The 16,521-nt window shown below is 32.7% G+C and overlaps 2 protein-coding genes and 1 long non-coding RNA gene across 3 annotated transcripts; all 3 read left to right on the top strand.

Moving 5' to 3' along the window:
• The first annotated feature begins 1,170 nt into the window (after positions 1 to 1,170).
• LOC104239994 (protein VERNALIZATION 3-like) lies at positions 1,171 to 3,640 on the top strand. Its single transcript, XM_070147460.1, has 4 exons — positions 1,171 to 1,365; positions 1,911 to 1,972; positions 2,828 to 2,868; positions 3,417 to 3,640. Exons 1-4 carry the CDS (start codon positions 1,171 to 1,173, stop codon positions 3,557 to 3,559), a joined length of 441 nt encoding a protein of 146 aa, XP_070003561.1. The 3' UTR covers positions 3,560 to 3,640.
• A 4,470-nt stretch (positions 3,641 to 8,110) lies between these two features.
• On the top strand, positions 8,111 to 9,113 carry LOC138868480 (uncharacterized). The gene is made up of 2 exons (XM_070146035.1): positions 8,111 to 8,128; positions 8,325 to 9,113. The coding sequence occupies exons 1-2, from the start codon at positions 8,111 to 8,113 to the stop codon at positions 9,111 to 9,113; spliced, it is 807 nt and encodes a 268-aa protein (XP_070002136.1).
• Positions 9,114 to 12,985: 3,872 nt separating this feature from the next.
• On the top strand, positions 12,986 to 14,509 carry LOC138869790 (uncharacterized). Its single transcript, XR_011400042.1, has 2 exons — positions 12,986 to 13,418; positions 14,192 to 14,509. It is a non-coding gene; the product is annotated as an uncharacterized lncRNA (long non-coding RNA).
• Positions 14,510 to 16,521: the final 2,012 nt, after the last annotated feature.

Genomic DNA, 16,521 nt, shown 5'->3' with positions numbered 1-16,521 from the left:
CACTTTTTAATTTTAATTTAGTTTCTCGGATTGTCTATTTCTTTTCACCATATTTTATTGATCAATCAATTAGAAAATAATTATTTTTCATCTTTTTAAGAGAAATGCCCAAATGCAGTGGGGCACAAGGTTAGAAAATCGATAGATTATCGCCATTGCCCCCTCTACCTTCTTCCACTTAATTAATATCATATTTTCATTTACACATAGTTCCAAACGGTGATGTGCTCCTAATTCACACATCATACGTTGTGAACTTACCATAGCAAAAGTCCTAGGCGTTTGTTTTGCATCTCATTATTATATGGAGTTTACCAACAAAAAAAAAGGGCCTTTTAGTTTGTTTTGGCTTTAGGCCACAAAATCCGTTGAGCCGCCACTGTCCACTATTTGCTGGATTCACAAAAACAATCTTCTCCTTTTGGCGAAATCGCTTAATGGCCATCTAAACTTGTCATTTTTGTATATAAATTTACATCTTTCTCATTTAAACACTTCTAACTCATAAACACAAATAATAAACAGTCATTTTGAACCCGGAATCACTAGTCAAATTGTTTGGCTAAAAAGGGGTCATGATTAGTGTAACCCAGTGAGTCGAAATGCAATCAAAACCCAAAGTACAAAAACAATCTGCGACTAAGAATTATGCTAACTTGGAAAAAATTAAGCTAATACTTTACGAAAATCACATCATCTTTTACATTTCTTTTCAAAATCAAAATTAAAAAAGAGAGGCAGTTGGGTCATGTTGGGCGAATTGATTTATGATGCATTGTTTAATTTGATTATTTTGATTCACGAAATTTTTGAGGGGCTGGATCATGACCCGTTTATTGATCTTTTCGGCAAGTTCAAATTTGATCCAATCCACACATTTGTCACCTGAACTTGAGATGCATATTTTCTTCAGTTCATTGTCTTACAAAGATTGGCATCAACCAAGAATAGGATTTTCTAGTACGTAGGAGAATACCATAAAAGGGAGGATTCTTGGCAGAGTACAAAAACAAAAATTAAGCATATAGGCACCACACAATATCAACAATACTGCTCATATAAATAGACATAGCTAGCTCCTCCCTTTAATCACGAATTGCTATAACTTTGAAAGAGAAAAGTAAAGAATTTTATTGTAGTGATAATATAACACATCTTCTATATATCATCATGTCAAGAATAGATCCTTTGGTAGTTGGTAGTGTGATAGGCGATGTATTAGATCCATTCACAAGATCTGTTGACCTTAGAGTGGTTTACAATAATAGGGAAGTCAGCAATGCATGTGTCTTGAAACCTTCTCAAGTTGTTAAGCAACCTAGGGTTCAAATTGGAGGGGATGATCTTCGTAACTTGTACACTCTGGTAAATCATATTCGTTCTGTTCTATTTTATGTGTCATTGTTACTATTTGGAAAACATAAAAGGATTCTTCTTGACTCACAATTTTTTAAAATAAGAAAAGGGCAACTTGGTGCATTTAGCTCCCCCTAGTACAAAATCCAGAGAAGGGTCGAATCTCATTGGATCTTATATACATAGTTTTTCGCTGCATTATTGTTAGAGGTTGTTTATGTTGCTTGAGCCCTTGACATTCTAGTTATACGATTTATTCAACTATCTTTTAAATATTTTGTGTTACTAACTACTGTCACTTATAGTACTTTTACATAATTTCTAAATATTCAAATTTTATTTTTAAAACTTGAAGAATTTATATTTGATTGACACGGAAAATTAAGCAGTTGACCTAATATTGCAAATCTCACCCTGTAAAATGGAAAGGAGGGAGAGAGAGTATACACCTATATATATATATATATATAGGTGTTTAGTTTTAATTTCTTCAGCTTTCTTAATGTGGAATGTTTTGACAACATTTGAGATTTTGTGCTCTTTTTTCCCCCTAGGTTATGGTGGATCCTGATGCTCCAAGCCCAAGCAACCCTAACCTGAGAGAGTATCTACACTGGTTAGTCTAGCTTCTAGTAGTTTTTATTTTCACCAAACATACTGCTCGAAAAAGCAGAAGCTGTTCTTGTAGCTGAAAAATAGGAAATTGTAGGGTTCTTCTTAACTGTTGCATGCATGAGCTTCTTCCATCTATATTATTTCAAGCTTATACAATATACCTTTTTAAGAGGTTAATATATGAGGTACCCCAATATCATATATTTATTTAATCCCACCCACATATGCTTGCGAGCGACATAATTATTTTATGTGCTCAAAACACAAGTAAGAGATGTTTTAAGAGAAGTAACAAAACTGGTCTAACATAAAATCATAATGTCATTCGAATTATAATTAATGGTGTGTACTGAAAACCCTAGATCTCTCGTAACACAAGTGAGACATATGCTTTAGATTTTTCAGTCAAAATATTAACTTCAGTCTCAACGCAGAATATGACATATGTTATAGAGGATACTGCTCTTATTACAAGAAAAAGATACACAAATCATCACAAATTCAAGCATCGAAATATATTTTGCGATGGAAGAATGAAATTGTCACAAATGTGTCACAAAGTTCGTTCAAATTTATGTATTCCGCATCTTTAGTCATAAATATCCCGTCATATATCAACTTTTTTATTTCTTGTAATGAAAAACCAATGTTTTTACATGAAAATCTCTACTCAAAAATATTATTTGAAAAATCGATTGAAACTGAAATACAGAAAACATATAAAACTGAAAACGAGGAAAGTCTCAGTGGGATTCTCTATGTCTTTATTTAACATTAATTCACTATCACTATATATCTATCCCCCCCCCCCCCCCTCCTTTTTTTTTCTAACACTTTCTTTATTACATTTTTGTAGGCTGGTCACAGACATCCCAGCAACTACAGATACAAACTTTGGTAAATCCTCCTATATTACAGATCATTCTGCATAATTAGTTTGTCATTTACAAACATCCCAACTCCCCATAACCCCACCTAAAAACCACAAACCAAGAAAATAAGCCAATCGTTAGGTTATATAGGTTTTGTGTTAATCTAACATTCTTAGGTAGAGTTTAAGTTATATGCACTCACGTTGTAAAAAATATTTGAACAATCAGGTCAATTATAAGATAATAATATTAATTGATAACCTAGTAAAAATTGTACTCTAATTTACTATTAGAGACAGGGGCGAAGCTATGTTGGCCCAAGGGTGGTCAACTGAATACTCATCACCGAAAAATAATACTATATATAAGGTAAAATATTACTTGTTATTGATTAAAATATACACTTTGAACACTCTTGCATAGCCCACTGGCAAAGGGTGTTTAAATTTCGAACACCCTTATTGAATTTTCTAGCTTCACCACTGATTAGAAGTAACATAAAATTTTATTTACAGTGTTAGTGTATATATAACTAAAATCATTTTACTTGTTTTTTTGCTGCATTGATTATAGGAAATGAAGTTTTATGCTACGAGAGTCCACAACCATCATTGGGATTTCATCGCTTTGTTTTCGTGTTGTTTCGACAATTGGGTCGCGAAACTGTGTATGCCCCGGGTTGGCGTCAGAATTTCAACACAAAAGACTTTGCATAACTTTACAATCTTGTTTTGCCTGTTGCTGCTGTTTACTTCAATTGCCATAGAGAGAGTGGTACTGGTGGCCGCCGCGCATAATAAATGATATTAATTACTTATATATATATATTTCTGGAAAACTTTTAGTAAGATTTCCCGACTTAATTAATAACAATAAAGCTTTATTTACTATATATATATATATATACATATAGTAAATAAAGCTTTATTGTTATTAATTAAGTCGAGAAATCTTACTAAAAGTTTTCCAGAAATATCTGCACTTTGTTTGATATATAATTAATACTCCATCTACTATTGGTTACCATATGATATATAATTGTATTAGTTTCAATATAAGGTTTGATGTTACCTATTAGTAAGCCTTGCTCATTGCTTCCTTCATTGTCTCCTCCTCTCCTTCATTAAATAACTTCATTGTGGTTGTTAGGTATTGAAATACAGTCTAACCTATCTTTAACAATATCCTCATATTACATTCATTTACTATAAAAGCTAGTTTTCTCTTGAAATCGACTTTTGATATTATATTTTACCTCTCTATAACAACTTTTTACCTATAAAATCAACATCTATCTTTATAGCAATATGCGCTTTGTAAAACTACCCCTCTATAACTTCCATGTAGAATCTCTAATAGGATCACCAATAATAAGTTTAAACATTTTGATCTCAACGTACTGCTACTTGAACCGAGATAGAAGATTCAACTCTTAATCTCTTAGGTTACCTCAAGGGAAAACTATTAGGTATCCTTTGATGCACATCTACGCTAATTCAAGTGTTATATCTCTAGTAAGAGACTAGAATCTATGAAATAAGCTACAATTACGGCTTGAAATAATTTAAGCTTCTAATAGCTTTAAAATGTATACATTAGAGTTTAAATCTTTATACTTTTGGTTTGGTAGGAATTTATTAAGAACGTGTTAGTTTTTTTAATATTTATTTAGTAAAATTTACTTAAATTTTGAGTATTTAGATTTGAATAATTTTCTAATTTTTTTATAACACCCAAAATATATTTAAACATCAAGTATTGTTATAGGTATATAACATTCATTCAATATAAACGCCAAAAAATATCGGAACAAACTGTAAAAGCCATATTTAACCTATCCAACTTCAAATACCATAATTGAGCCTAAAAAGTAGTATTTAAAGATCTCAATAGTTAAGGGGCCTTTTGTATGTTCTATATACGATTCCGAAGATGAAGCTAATAAAATCCAGAATTTATGGCCCTTGATCAAATTGGAAAAATCCAATAATTTCAAATTAATGACAAAAAACAATGAACTTTGTCAATTTTCCTGGGTAAGGATCTCCAAGTTCGTCTTTTCTTCAATAACTAAAATCTTTACCACACTAAGGAATTAACAACATACAACTTAATTTCAGTTCCGGTATCTAGAAAACCTAATTAATTAATCAAAAACTAAAGTTAACATGTAGAAAATAGTCATAATCTAGACAAGGATACCAAAATTAGATATGAGTTTATAGTGAAAATACTTGCATGAATACACGGTGAATAAGACTTGAGAAATTATTGTGCTTGAAATACCTACGTATCAAAGTAAATGATCAAAACATATGAGAATCGCCTGCGAGAAATGAGAGAGTGAAAGATAAAAAGTTAGGGAAAAAACAAGTTGAAGAATACAAGGACGCTGATAAATTACTTGCATGTAATGAAAATATTGTTCACTATACATATACAAAAATAAGCAAGAATTAGTGACAGACAAATTTTGCTGCTAAATAAAAAAATTCGTTGATTTAACAGTGAATTAGTGTCGATCTATAAGAAATCTATTAATTACGAATTATTTAGCGATAAAATTGGCGATGAGTTTCCTAGCGAATTCTTTTTTTTTTTAAAGTAGTTTTAAGCATATGACACATAATTGGTACAATTCTTCTCCCTTCGTCTCACAAAATGTTCACATTAAATAGTACTCTACATGTTCCATCCATTATTAAAGCTTTGCTCTCTCTCCAACAAGTTTTCTCACTACTTGCATGTTATGTATGCCTAATCAGGGATTAGTAAAATACCAAAAAAAAAAAAAAAATCAATAGGTAAACATGAAAAAACAAAAAGAAAAAGAAGAAGCATAATACTCGCACATCACAACAAAAAATGGTCATAACGGCAATAAAATTTGCCGCGAAAACTTTTACCAAGAATTGCATCTATATTTGCTATAGTATCGCTAAAAGTTTTAGTGAATATTATTTTGACGAGATATTGGACCATCACATGATTGCAAAATACAAGTGGTTCATAATGTAGAACATTGACGGCTGGATTCCTAAATAAATATGCAAAGTTGTAATGGGGAATCCATTGCAAAAGTATGAGAACGATATATTTATGGGTTGGTTTCACTATTATGGTAAAAGCTTCGAATGGGAATTTTCTGTGTCTTTTGTGAAGAATGCTACTTCAATATGGTCCATAATTATGATATCTTCAAACCTATATATTCTTAGATTATTAGGACTAGGTTCACAATAGAATCGATGTCGTTTTCTTGTCTATGACAGCTGAAATTTTGTTAGTTTTTTCAAACCTATATATTCTTAGATTATTAGGACTAGGTTCATAATAGAATCAAGGCGTAATACATACGGAGACACCTAAAGTTAGTACGATCTTTCACTTAGACACTTAAACTAGACCTCTTTCCAATTAGACACGTTTCTTAGGCAATTCTCATACCAGTTAGACACGTTTTTTGATGGCTTATTAATTAACAAAGCGCGTGTTCTGCAATCTCCGTCTACGTGGCAAAAATAACCATTATAAATCGTGCCACATCATTTTATTTGTCCACCTCAGCTATATAGTGTTATTTCCACTAAAATACAAATAACTAGCCCTAAACAAACATCTAAACATATTACCATTGTTCCTTTTACCTTCGATGAAAACTAAGAAAGGTCCTACCACTGTTAATCTTCTTCTTCTTTTGGTCAATGGTGTTGGAATCTAGTATTTACACTGATTTCTCATCGTATTTACAGCGGTTCAAGGTCCAATCTCTCCTTATTTTCTATTGCTACAGCTAGGGCTAAGTAATCTGTATTATTTCTCAAGCTAGGGTTTTTTTGGGGTTTTCCTTTGTGTTGGTCCCTTGTTGTCTTATGTAAGGGAATATTATGGAGGATGACTATATTTTAACTCACTTTCACCACGGGGTACATTTATCAAGCAACCTGTCCCACTATACAAAGGGGAATTAGATGCTTTTGTTGTTGCTATCGATAAAGACCATTTTAGTGTTGTCAGTTGTCTGCTTATGCTAAAGACCTTGGGTATGCAGTTGTCGAAGGGTTTTATTGTCAAAAGGAAAAAGATGGTGATTTTATCAAAGTCTTTTCTGATTTTCAGTTATATGAATTTGTGAAAGATTTAAAACATGGTGATATTTTGGATGTTTATTTGCGTCATGGTGTAAGTCAGCCTGAAGTAGTCGAAGAAAATGTTGGTCTTTTATGTGGGGCAGAAGTAGGTGGGGGTGGTAATGACCAATTTAATGCTAGGGCAACACCTGGGAGTAATACAAATACTGAAGAACCTATTGAGCCGCCTACTGAACCAACTCACAATGCTGTTGAACCACCTATTGAGCCTCCTATTGAACCAACTTTGAATGATGCTGGACGAACTCATAATTGTTCTGAACCAACTGTAAATGCTGCTGATGGAGATGAATCACTAGACCATAATGTTAATGAAGATGGAGTGCAATCAGATGTTGAGAGTAGTGAATCAGAAGAAGATGTTCTTCCAGAAGAAGATGATTCAGATGTTGATGATGAATTGAGATCTCTAAGGGCTGAAAGGAGGAGTAAGAGGCAGGGTAAGCAGAGGAAAAAACCAATTGCAATAGATGAGATACCACTAGGAGAAGCAGGTATTGACAGAGGATTTGAGGATATTGGAAGAACTACTACCCAGTACACAAATGTGATACTTCAAACAAGAATAAGTTGTGCACTTCAAAGTTTGTTGCAAAGAAATTCAAAGATGAAATAACTAAGCAGCCCCACATAAGGATATAGGAAATACAGGACTTGTGTAGGGACAAGCTAGGATTGTATGTTGGCAAGACAATTTGTTATAGGGCTAAACTGCATGTTCTCAGAGAGTCCATGGGTGATTGGAATATGGAGTTTGCAAGGTTATGTGATTATGCTGATATGATAAAACAGACCAATCTTGGTAGCTCATGTTGGGTAAGGATGGACAGTGAAACTGAGCTAGGAAAAAATCTCTTTGTTTACTTTTATGTGTGCTTTGATGCATTGAAGAAAGGTTGGTTAGAAGGATGTAGAAGAATCATAGGTTTTGATGGTTGTTTCTTAAAGGGTGCTTGTAAAGGTGAGCTTCTGGTTGCTGTTGGCAAGAATGGAAATCAACAAATGTTTCCTATAGCATGGGCAGTTATGGACTAGGAGACAAAACATAGCTGGAGTTTTTTCATCAACTACTTGAAAAATGATTTGCAATTGGGAACTGGAGAAGGATTAACTGTGATGGCAGATATACAAAAGGTAAGTATTCTGTTCTGTTGTCTCTTAAGTAGCCTATTAAGTAATTTTGGTATTTGATGTTCATTAATGTGATATGTTCAGTTGTTAAGTACTTAAGTATTCTATTATTTTGTTAAGTAATTAGTATTCTGCTGCTATTAAGTATTCAATTTTGTGTAGTAATATGCTGCTGTAATTTAAATTAATTATTGTGTAGGGATTTGCTGCAGCTTTGAATGAAGTTTTACCTAATGCTGAATTTAGGATATGTTTCAGGCATATATGGTCTAATTGGCATAAGAAATGGAAAGGCGAGGAAAGGAGAAAACAGTTTTGGAGGTGCTCTAAATCTAGTTATGAAGTTAAGTTTAAAGAGGGACTTGAGAAAATGGACAAACTTGGTAAGGATATTTGTAGGGATTTGTTATATTATCCAAAAAGGTCATGGGTTAGAGCTTATTTTGAAGTGCATTCCAAGTGTGATGTTGTTGAAAATAATATGTGTGAGACCTTTAATTCATGGATTTTAGCTTCTAGACATAAATCAATTATAACTATGTTGGAGGAGATTAGAAGGAAAATAATGACTAGGCAAGTGGATTTGTTGAAATTTGCTGATACTTTGATATCTGATATATCACCTGTGGCAAGGCTATTGTTAGAGGATAGCAAAGACCTTGCTAGAAAATGTATTGTCCTTTGGAATGCTGATGTTAGATTTGAGATTGGAGAAGGGCTGCATAAGCATGTAGTTAATCTGACTGATAAGGTTTGCACTTCTAGAGCTTGGCAGTTGAGGGGTATTCCATGTCAACATGTTGTTCTTGCATACTATCACATAAACGAAGAACCTGAACAAGCAGTAGAGCATTGGTATAAGAGGGATACCTTCTTAAAAGCATACAAGTATTCCATCCAGCCTATGACAAATATGAAGATGTGGCCTGAAACCAACAATCCTAAGATAGAGCCTCCCAAACCTAAACCCATGCCTGGTAGACCTTAGAGGAACAGAAGAAAAGGCAAAGATGAACCAAAAAAGAAATATGGAAAGTTGTCCAAGTGTGGAGTGAAAATGACATGTTCCAAGTGCCATCAACAAGGACATAACAAAAGATATTGTAAGGTAAATGTTTCTTGTCAAATATTTCCTGTTGCCATCACATGTTTCCTGTTGTTCATATGAATGTAGTAATCTGTTTCCATCACTGTTATTCACTGATGTTGCTCAATGTTATGTAGGCTGAAAATTGGATGCCTTCACATCAAGGTAGCCAAAGCTCACAAGGTGCTAGCCAACCTGATGCAGCTGGAAGCTCAAGCCAACCTACAAACTCTATGTGCTTTGATACAATAAGGGTTAGAAGGGTTAATGAAGCTAGAAGCTCAAGCCAACCAACACCAAGTTCAACAGATTCGAGCAGGCCTGCTAGAAGAGGATTAGGTAGTCAACTTCCTCCAAAGGGTAAAGCAACTACCAGCCAAAAGAGAGGAAGGGGTGCAAGTAAAGAAGATGCTGAAAAAGGAGCACAAAAAAGGTCCAAAAATGTTGGATTTGGCGTCTACACAGCTGCAAGTGGAACTCAAATATTAAAGGTATATAATCATACATATTTCATGTATAATATGACTTGCAAATAACTTACTGATTGTGGTTCAATATTTGGCAAACTGCAGCCCGGAACATCAAGCCAACGAGTTATGGTAAGTGGTTCAACTTATAAGAGTGCAGCTCCAACAGGAATTGACCTTGGTTTTAAGGCTAGAGGCTTGAGGTGGAAGGGTTAAGATGCTGTCACAACTTCCCAGTTGCAGCAGATGAAGGCAAACTTCAGCAAGAAGTAGTATCTTAGGAACTTATTTTTTCTATATGTTATGTAGCAACAACCTATTATATTTTGGGATCTAGTTTTTGAAGGAACTAAACTTTAAGTTTTATTCAGTCGTGTAATCTTACTATTCTGTTTTGGATATATGTTATGCAGCTGCAACTTCAGCCTTATTTTGTTTGTTTTGGCAGAATAGTTACTCTATGTTTTGAATAATTACTCTATAATGCAGCAACTCCAGCCTATATGTTCTGCATTTTGAAACTGCATCTTATGGTTCTATGCCTTGTACAGAAGTTGTATATTACAGCACTTTCAAAATTCAACAACTGTAAATTAAAACAACGGTTTCAACATCTGAATATAAACAAAAGTTTATAACAAAATTCAGTTGTATTTATACAACATCTGAATATTACAACAACAATTTCAAAACAGAAATTTAAGCAACAACAGAAATCCGTCTTCTTTTTTGCTCATCAGTCAACCAAAATTCATCAGTCATACAGTTTCCATAAAACGACCAACAATACAACAACAATCGTCAAAAGGATCCGTCTTCTTTTTGCTCGAACTTTCTCCTCTTCAAAAGCTTTGACTCTCTTTAATAAACCCCAAATTATATTCTTCGCTTGAGTAGGCATCTCATCGTCATACCAACAGAAATAATCACATCCACCCTTTTTCTATAAATATCACAAAACACTTTTAATCAATTTTTATCAAAGAAAATAATTCATAAAACAGAATTTACAAATTATGAACAAACAATTTATTTTTCCGAATTTGCAAGCAAAAAACCTACGGCCTGGGTTTAATTGGGTCCAAGAAGTATTCAACTTTGGAGAAACACCACACTTACAGATTCGAGCAGCAACGCAAGGTGACATTGACGAGTTCGTCGATTCCGAGAAGTTCGACATTAATAAAAACGGCAACAACAAAAATGAGAGGAAGAAGAGAAGAGAAGAAATTAATTGATACCAAGAAGAGAACATAAACGAGAGAAAGAAAAGAAGAGAAGAAAAGATTTGCTAGAGAATTGCTGGAGAAATCTGAGAAGAAGGGAAGAGAACAAATAGGTTTTTTAAGAATTGGGAAAGGGATTAGGGTTTAAATAATAATTGACAATCCATGTTACCGTTATGTGTCTAATTGGGAAAGGAAAAGTCACTTTTTGGAATCCTTCACGCGCCTAAATAGGTTTGAAGTCACGCTATATGCCACCAACAAAAAACGTGTCTAATTGGTATGAGAATTGTCTAAGAAACGTGTCTAATTGGAAAGAGGTCTAGTTTAAGTGTCTAAGTGAAAGATCGTGCCAACTTTAGGTGTCTCCGTATGTATTACGCCAAGAATCAATGTTGTTTTCTTGTCTATGACAGCTGAAATTTTGTTAGTTGTTTAAGAACTTTAATTTTTATACACTAATTATATATAAAAAAATTATATTATTAGGTCACTTAAAAGATAACTATAAGTAATTTTCTATAATAAGTGAGATTAGCAGTGTGAAGAATAAGATACCTGCTAAACTAGTTAAAATACATTAAGGGGTCGTTTGATAGGATATATTAAGAAAAATAATACATGTATTTGTTTTGGTATTATTAATCCTTTTTTTTTGGTAGTGTTTTCGACATATATATAACTAACTTATTTTAGTTATACACCATATTCAATACAATTCTTACACATAGCAAACTATGCATTAGCAATACCGACTATGTAAATAGTTGGGAGTTTCTTAATTGCTCACCGATAGTTTTAATAACACGCATGTCCCTTCGTATTCTCAGATCTTAAATGAATTATGTGGGTTTTTTTTTACCTCGAGTATTATATTCTTTGTTATTATTATTTGGTATTACTTATCCTTTATCTCCTTTTTTCTTCTCTCTTGCTTTCTTGCTTTCCTCCTCCTCCTTTTTCTTCTTCTCCTTCTTCTTGTTTTCGAGCCGAGGGTCTATTGAAAACAGCCTCGCTATCTTCATTAGGTAGGGGTAAAGTCTGCGTACAGACTACTCTCCCCAGACTCCACCTGTTGGGAATATACTGAGTATGTTATTGTTGTTGTTGTTATTGATAAGCATGTATAAAGATAGAATTACCCTTTCAAAACCTTTATTAATACACCAAATCAAACGGTCGATAAGAAATAATTTCAGTATAACTAATTACATCATAATTAATCTCAATATTACTAATCCTAATATTACCATACACCCTATTCAATATTATTCTTATACACTTTACTAGACGATATGTAACAGTGTAAAATATTTTACGCAATCAATATATATAAGTCAAATCTTAAAATAATACATTGAGTTGTAGCGCTTACGAAAAGCATATATTCTTAACCAACAACCTTACTTTTTTTTTTCTTCTCCTATAAAGATTATGATTGTGTCGTACAAGATGTGAAAACTGTATATTCTCCAATAGTATAAGAAATTGGATTTGACTTTTGAAGATAATAACAAATTGAGAAAATTCGTGAAAAGCAGATAATTCCTAAAGAAAAAGCACTCACTAAATCTTTGTGGTTGCTCGAATATCTGTACTGTGAATACCTAATTTTTGCGCTATTTTAACACCTCTTAAATTTATTAGTATTTTTATTATTTAATAATTTTTTCAATTTTGTGTGTGTAATTGCATATTTTTTATCATAAAAATACCAAAAATAATTTTTTTCTTCATTTGCGCATTTTAGAAATTAACTAAATGTTCAATAGGTGAATTAATCTAGTTAATCGATCATTTGAATAAGTTATTTAATTAATTTATTTGTTTGTATAAATTTAGTTTAATAAGTGGGATTAAGGAAGAAATTTGGCCAAATTTGAAAGAAAAGTGTCCAAGAGTGCAAGATAAAGGGCTGACATTGAAAGGGTCTGAAACTACGTAGTTTTGCCTCAAAACTACGTCATTTCGCTAAATGAAACAAGATCAAATCTTACCCATCCATTTCATCTTGATCCAATGAATCTCATTAACTATTGGCTTAGGTATTTAAAGCCTCAAAAATCTGAAAATTGTCCCTATTTTCACCCATAATTCTTTTCTCCTTCTTCTCTCTTCACTCTTTCTACGCCGCCCCAGCTCCGCCCACCGCTGCCGGCCGGAAATTGCCGCCGCCAGCGGACCACCTCCAAACACCTCCAAATTTACGCCATGTAATGTCCACAACTTTCTCTTTCCATATCTCCAAACCAAATCCTTCAAAAATCCCTCAAACTCCTTGAATCTTAGATCTAGGAAACTTTCCCGTCACTTTTTTGCCCAAATTCTTGAAGCTCCAACCACTACCGCCCCACAATACCTACATCAATGGATATAGCTCCTCAAGACCTAGCTATTGATGCAAATTTCACCCTGAAAATCCGGCGACCAAAATCCTGCCAAATTCCGGCGACCTCCCCGAACGCCCTCTTTGGGCATACCACCATTTTTTTGGTCACTTGAATTATAAAATGGTAAAAATCCTATTCTTTTTCGTGGCTGTTTTTTTATTTTTATTTTATTTTTTCAGATTTTATTTTTGTCTATTATTAATTATTTTAGCATTAGTTTTTGAAGTTTGAAATGTTAAATTTTCTGTTTTTGCACTTGTTGAAGTAGTAAAATAGTTTTGTGTTGATAAAAGTGAGGTAGTGAAAAATACTTAAGAGTATATGGTACTTCTTTGGTTGTTTATTTATTGCTTCAAGACTCTTTGAGTACAACACTTAAAAGTCAAATTGTTTGGTAAGAAAATGTAGACCTTTGGACAGTGTTTGAATAAAAGTCTGTCTTTGAATAGTGGAAAGCAGATTTTGTTTGAAATACTTGATATGATTTGAACCAGAAAGTCTGGTCTTTTGAATTTAAGAGCAGATTTTGTAGAAAAATCTGTCAAAAAGATTTATTTTTAATTTTTTGAAATAGCTGGTTGTTTTGATATATAGGGGGGGACTCCATCACATTTCGGGAGAACATTTTTATTTTTGCTTTGAACATACAAAAACAAAAAGAAAAATTCAGCAGCTGAAGCATCCTTTAGTAAGCTGAAATTGTAAGTCTTAAGAGTGAATCTTAAAGTGCAAACTTTTTAGAAAAGTATAAATCCTCTTTAGAGTTCGTTTCTGAGTTTCTTCTATGAGTTTTTAGGTTGTTTTAACACGGATTTACTGTTGGTTTTGTGGCTGTTGTGCTGTTGTTTTTATGCTGCTTTAATTGCTGTACTACTTTTTATTCTTTTGCTATCCAGGTAATTCTTTTGCTGGACTCGTAATGTATGTATTTTTGGAACTACTTGAACATGCTGCACCATTTAAATGTGTTTGATGTGATGAATAATTTGACAACAAAAGAGCTTGTATATTATTGTTATGTATCAAGCATGTGATATGTGAATATAGTCCTTCATAATACTTGAATATTGAGTCGCAAGTTTTTGAATGTGTTATGTAAGTAGTTTATGGATTTTTAAGCCTATTTCCAAGCTATTGTATTCGAGTAACAATGCTAAGTATGCCATGAATGAGGGTGTATAACACATAGCTTGAGTTCGTTTTAGTTGCTGAAATTTCACTGCCAACATATGCTTCTAGGAATGCTGTGATAATTTTTTTTTGAATTTGGCCATTTTGCCAGATTTGCAAAAGTGGCTATTTTTGTAAAGTATGCGTTTATACAATTGTGACTATGTAGTTAATGGTCATAAATGCAAACTAAGTAAAGAACCAAGATTGTATCAACTTTTGGCCTTTTTAACCAAAAAATAAAAGCTGACCCATTTACCTTTAAACAACAAAATTACCCCTTTTCTTCTAGAGGATTTGGCATTGCATAACAATTTAGTCCAATAATTGGCAGAAAATAGCCTATCTTTTAGCATTTGGCACACGTAACCTAAATTTAACATTTAATGATCTTCTCTCTCTTCTAATGGTCCAACCATTACCCTAAAAATAGGCTTTTATTTCTTTTTGTTAGAATTCGAAAATCTTTCAAGATTATTTCCCAAATCTCTACAATCTTTTTTCTAGGTTTTTAAATTATTTCTCACAAGTAATAAAAATTATAAATATAGTTTGTATATCATAGTGTATATCCAAGTGTATAACACAAATAAATTTTATTTTTTTGTATATCATACTGTATAACATGTTAAATAACGTGTATACCAATATATACATTACAACTTTATTTTTATTCTTTGTGTATATCAAAAATTTATTTTCCTTCGATAGTTGTCTATAATTTATTATTATCTTTGTATCCAAGTGTATCACAAAAAACTAATTATATTATTTGTATATCACATTGTATAATACATAATAAAATGTGTATATCAAAATATATATCACAAATTTATTATCCTTCTTTGTGTATATTAAAATGTATATCAAAAATTACTTTCCTTTCCGCGTATACCAATGTATAATATATAATTTCTTATAATATATAATTTCTTATGAATACACACATATATATGTTTGGACCTCGAAGAATTGTATGCACATATTAATTTGTCGCTCTATATTAAAGCTTCGCTCCTCTGTACTTGATGGGTAATACTGAGTAAACCAATGGTAGAGTTAATCCACCATTTTAATCTCATTTGAAATAGGGAGGGAGGGAGGCAGCGAACAAGAAGGGGGAGGGGGACCAGCGAACAATAAGAGGGAGAGTAGCAAACGGTTAGGAGAATAAATAATAAAATAAGGTAGTTTTTAGGATTTGGCTATAAAATGCTAATTATTTGGGGCTACTTTTGCCAAAATCTAATATAAGGCTAAAAGTTTGCCAATTCCCCTTATGTATTGTCATCAGGTGTCAATTTTCTTTCTTCTATATAGCATTGGACCAATTAAAATTCCTTTTTTGGCCCATTTTAATAATAAATTGCAGCAGCCCAAGAGCTCTTTACAAGCTGGCCCATTAAGTTGGCTCATTTCTTTTAAAATAGATTAAGTTGGTCCAACTTTTATTTGCATAATTTTTTCCAACTATAAAGCTAAAATAATAATAATAATATCAGATTTTTCTACTATTTTTAGTTAACTCGTTTCCTTTTAATTAATTTAAACGCTAGGCAATTAGTAGGCGCGCTTTAACTCACGGAATCACTTATGTAGCGTGATATTTTAACATTCAATAAAATAATATCATACCATGCCCATTAATTTTAGTTAATTCTTAATTTAGTAAATCTTTTTGTTAAGATCGCGGATTCGCTTGCGTAGCGCGATAGTTGATTTTTTTTTAAAAATAATTTTCAAAACTAATTTCTTCGAATGTAGTAATTTTCCAGAAGTAAATAACGTGCTAACAATCGTTTGTCATGACAGCGGATTCGCTTGCGTAGCGCCGTTATGACTAAATAATAAATTTCGTCGATCACGCATTCGCTTGCGTAATGTGGTTGTGACATCTTCTAATTAAAAAATATTCTTTAAATTTTCTAATAATCAAGAGATAAAGGCGGATAGGTAAAACATGAAAATAATATAAATCACACTTTCTCCAAAATTAATTCAAGCCAAATGTCGTCAATAAAGCGGCCGTGCTAGAACCACGGAACTCGGGGAATGC

This window comes from Nicotiana sylvestris, chromosome 5, assembly GCF_000393655.2.
Source record: "Nicotiana sylvestris chromosome 5, ASM39365v2, whole genome shotgun sequence".
Lineage (NCBI taxonomy): Eukaryota > Viridiplantae > Streptophyta > Magnoliopsida > Solanales > Solanaceae > Nicotiana > Nicotiana sylvestris.
The sequence above is the reverse complement of the archived record's forward strand: the minus strand, read 5'-3'. Positions and strand labels throughout refer to the sequence as shown.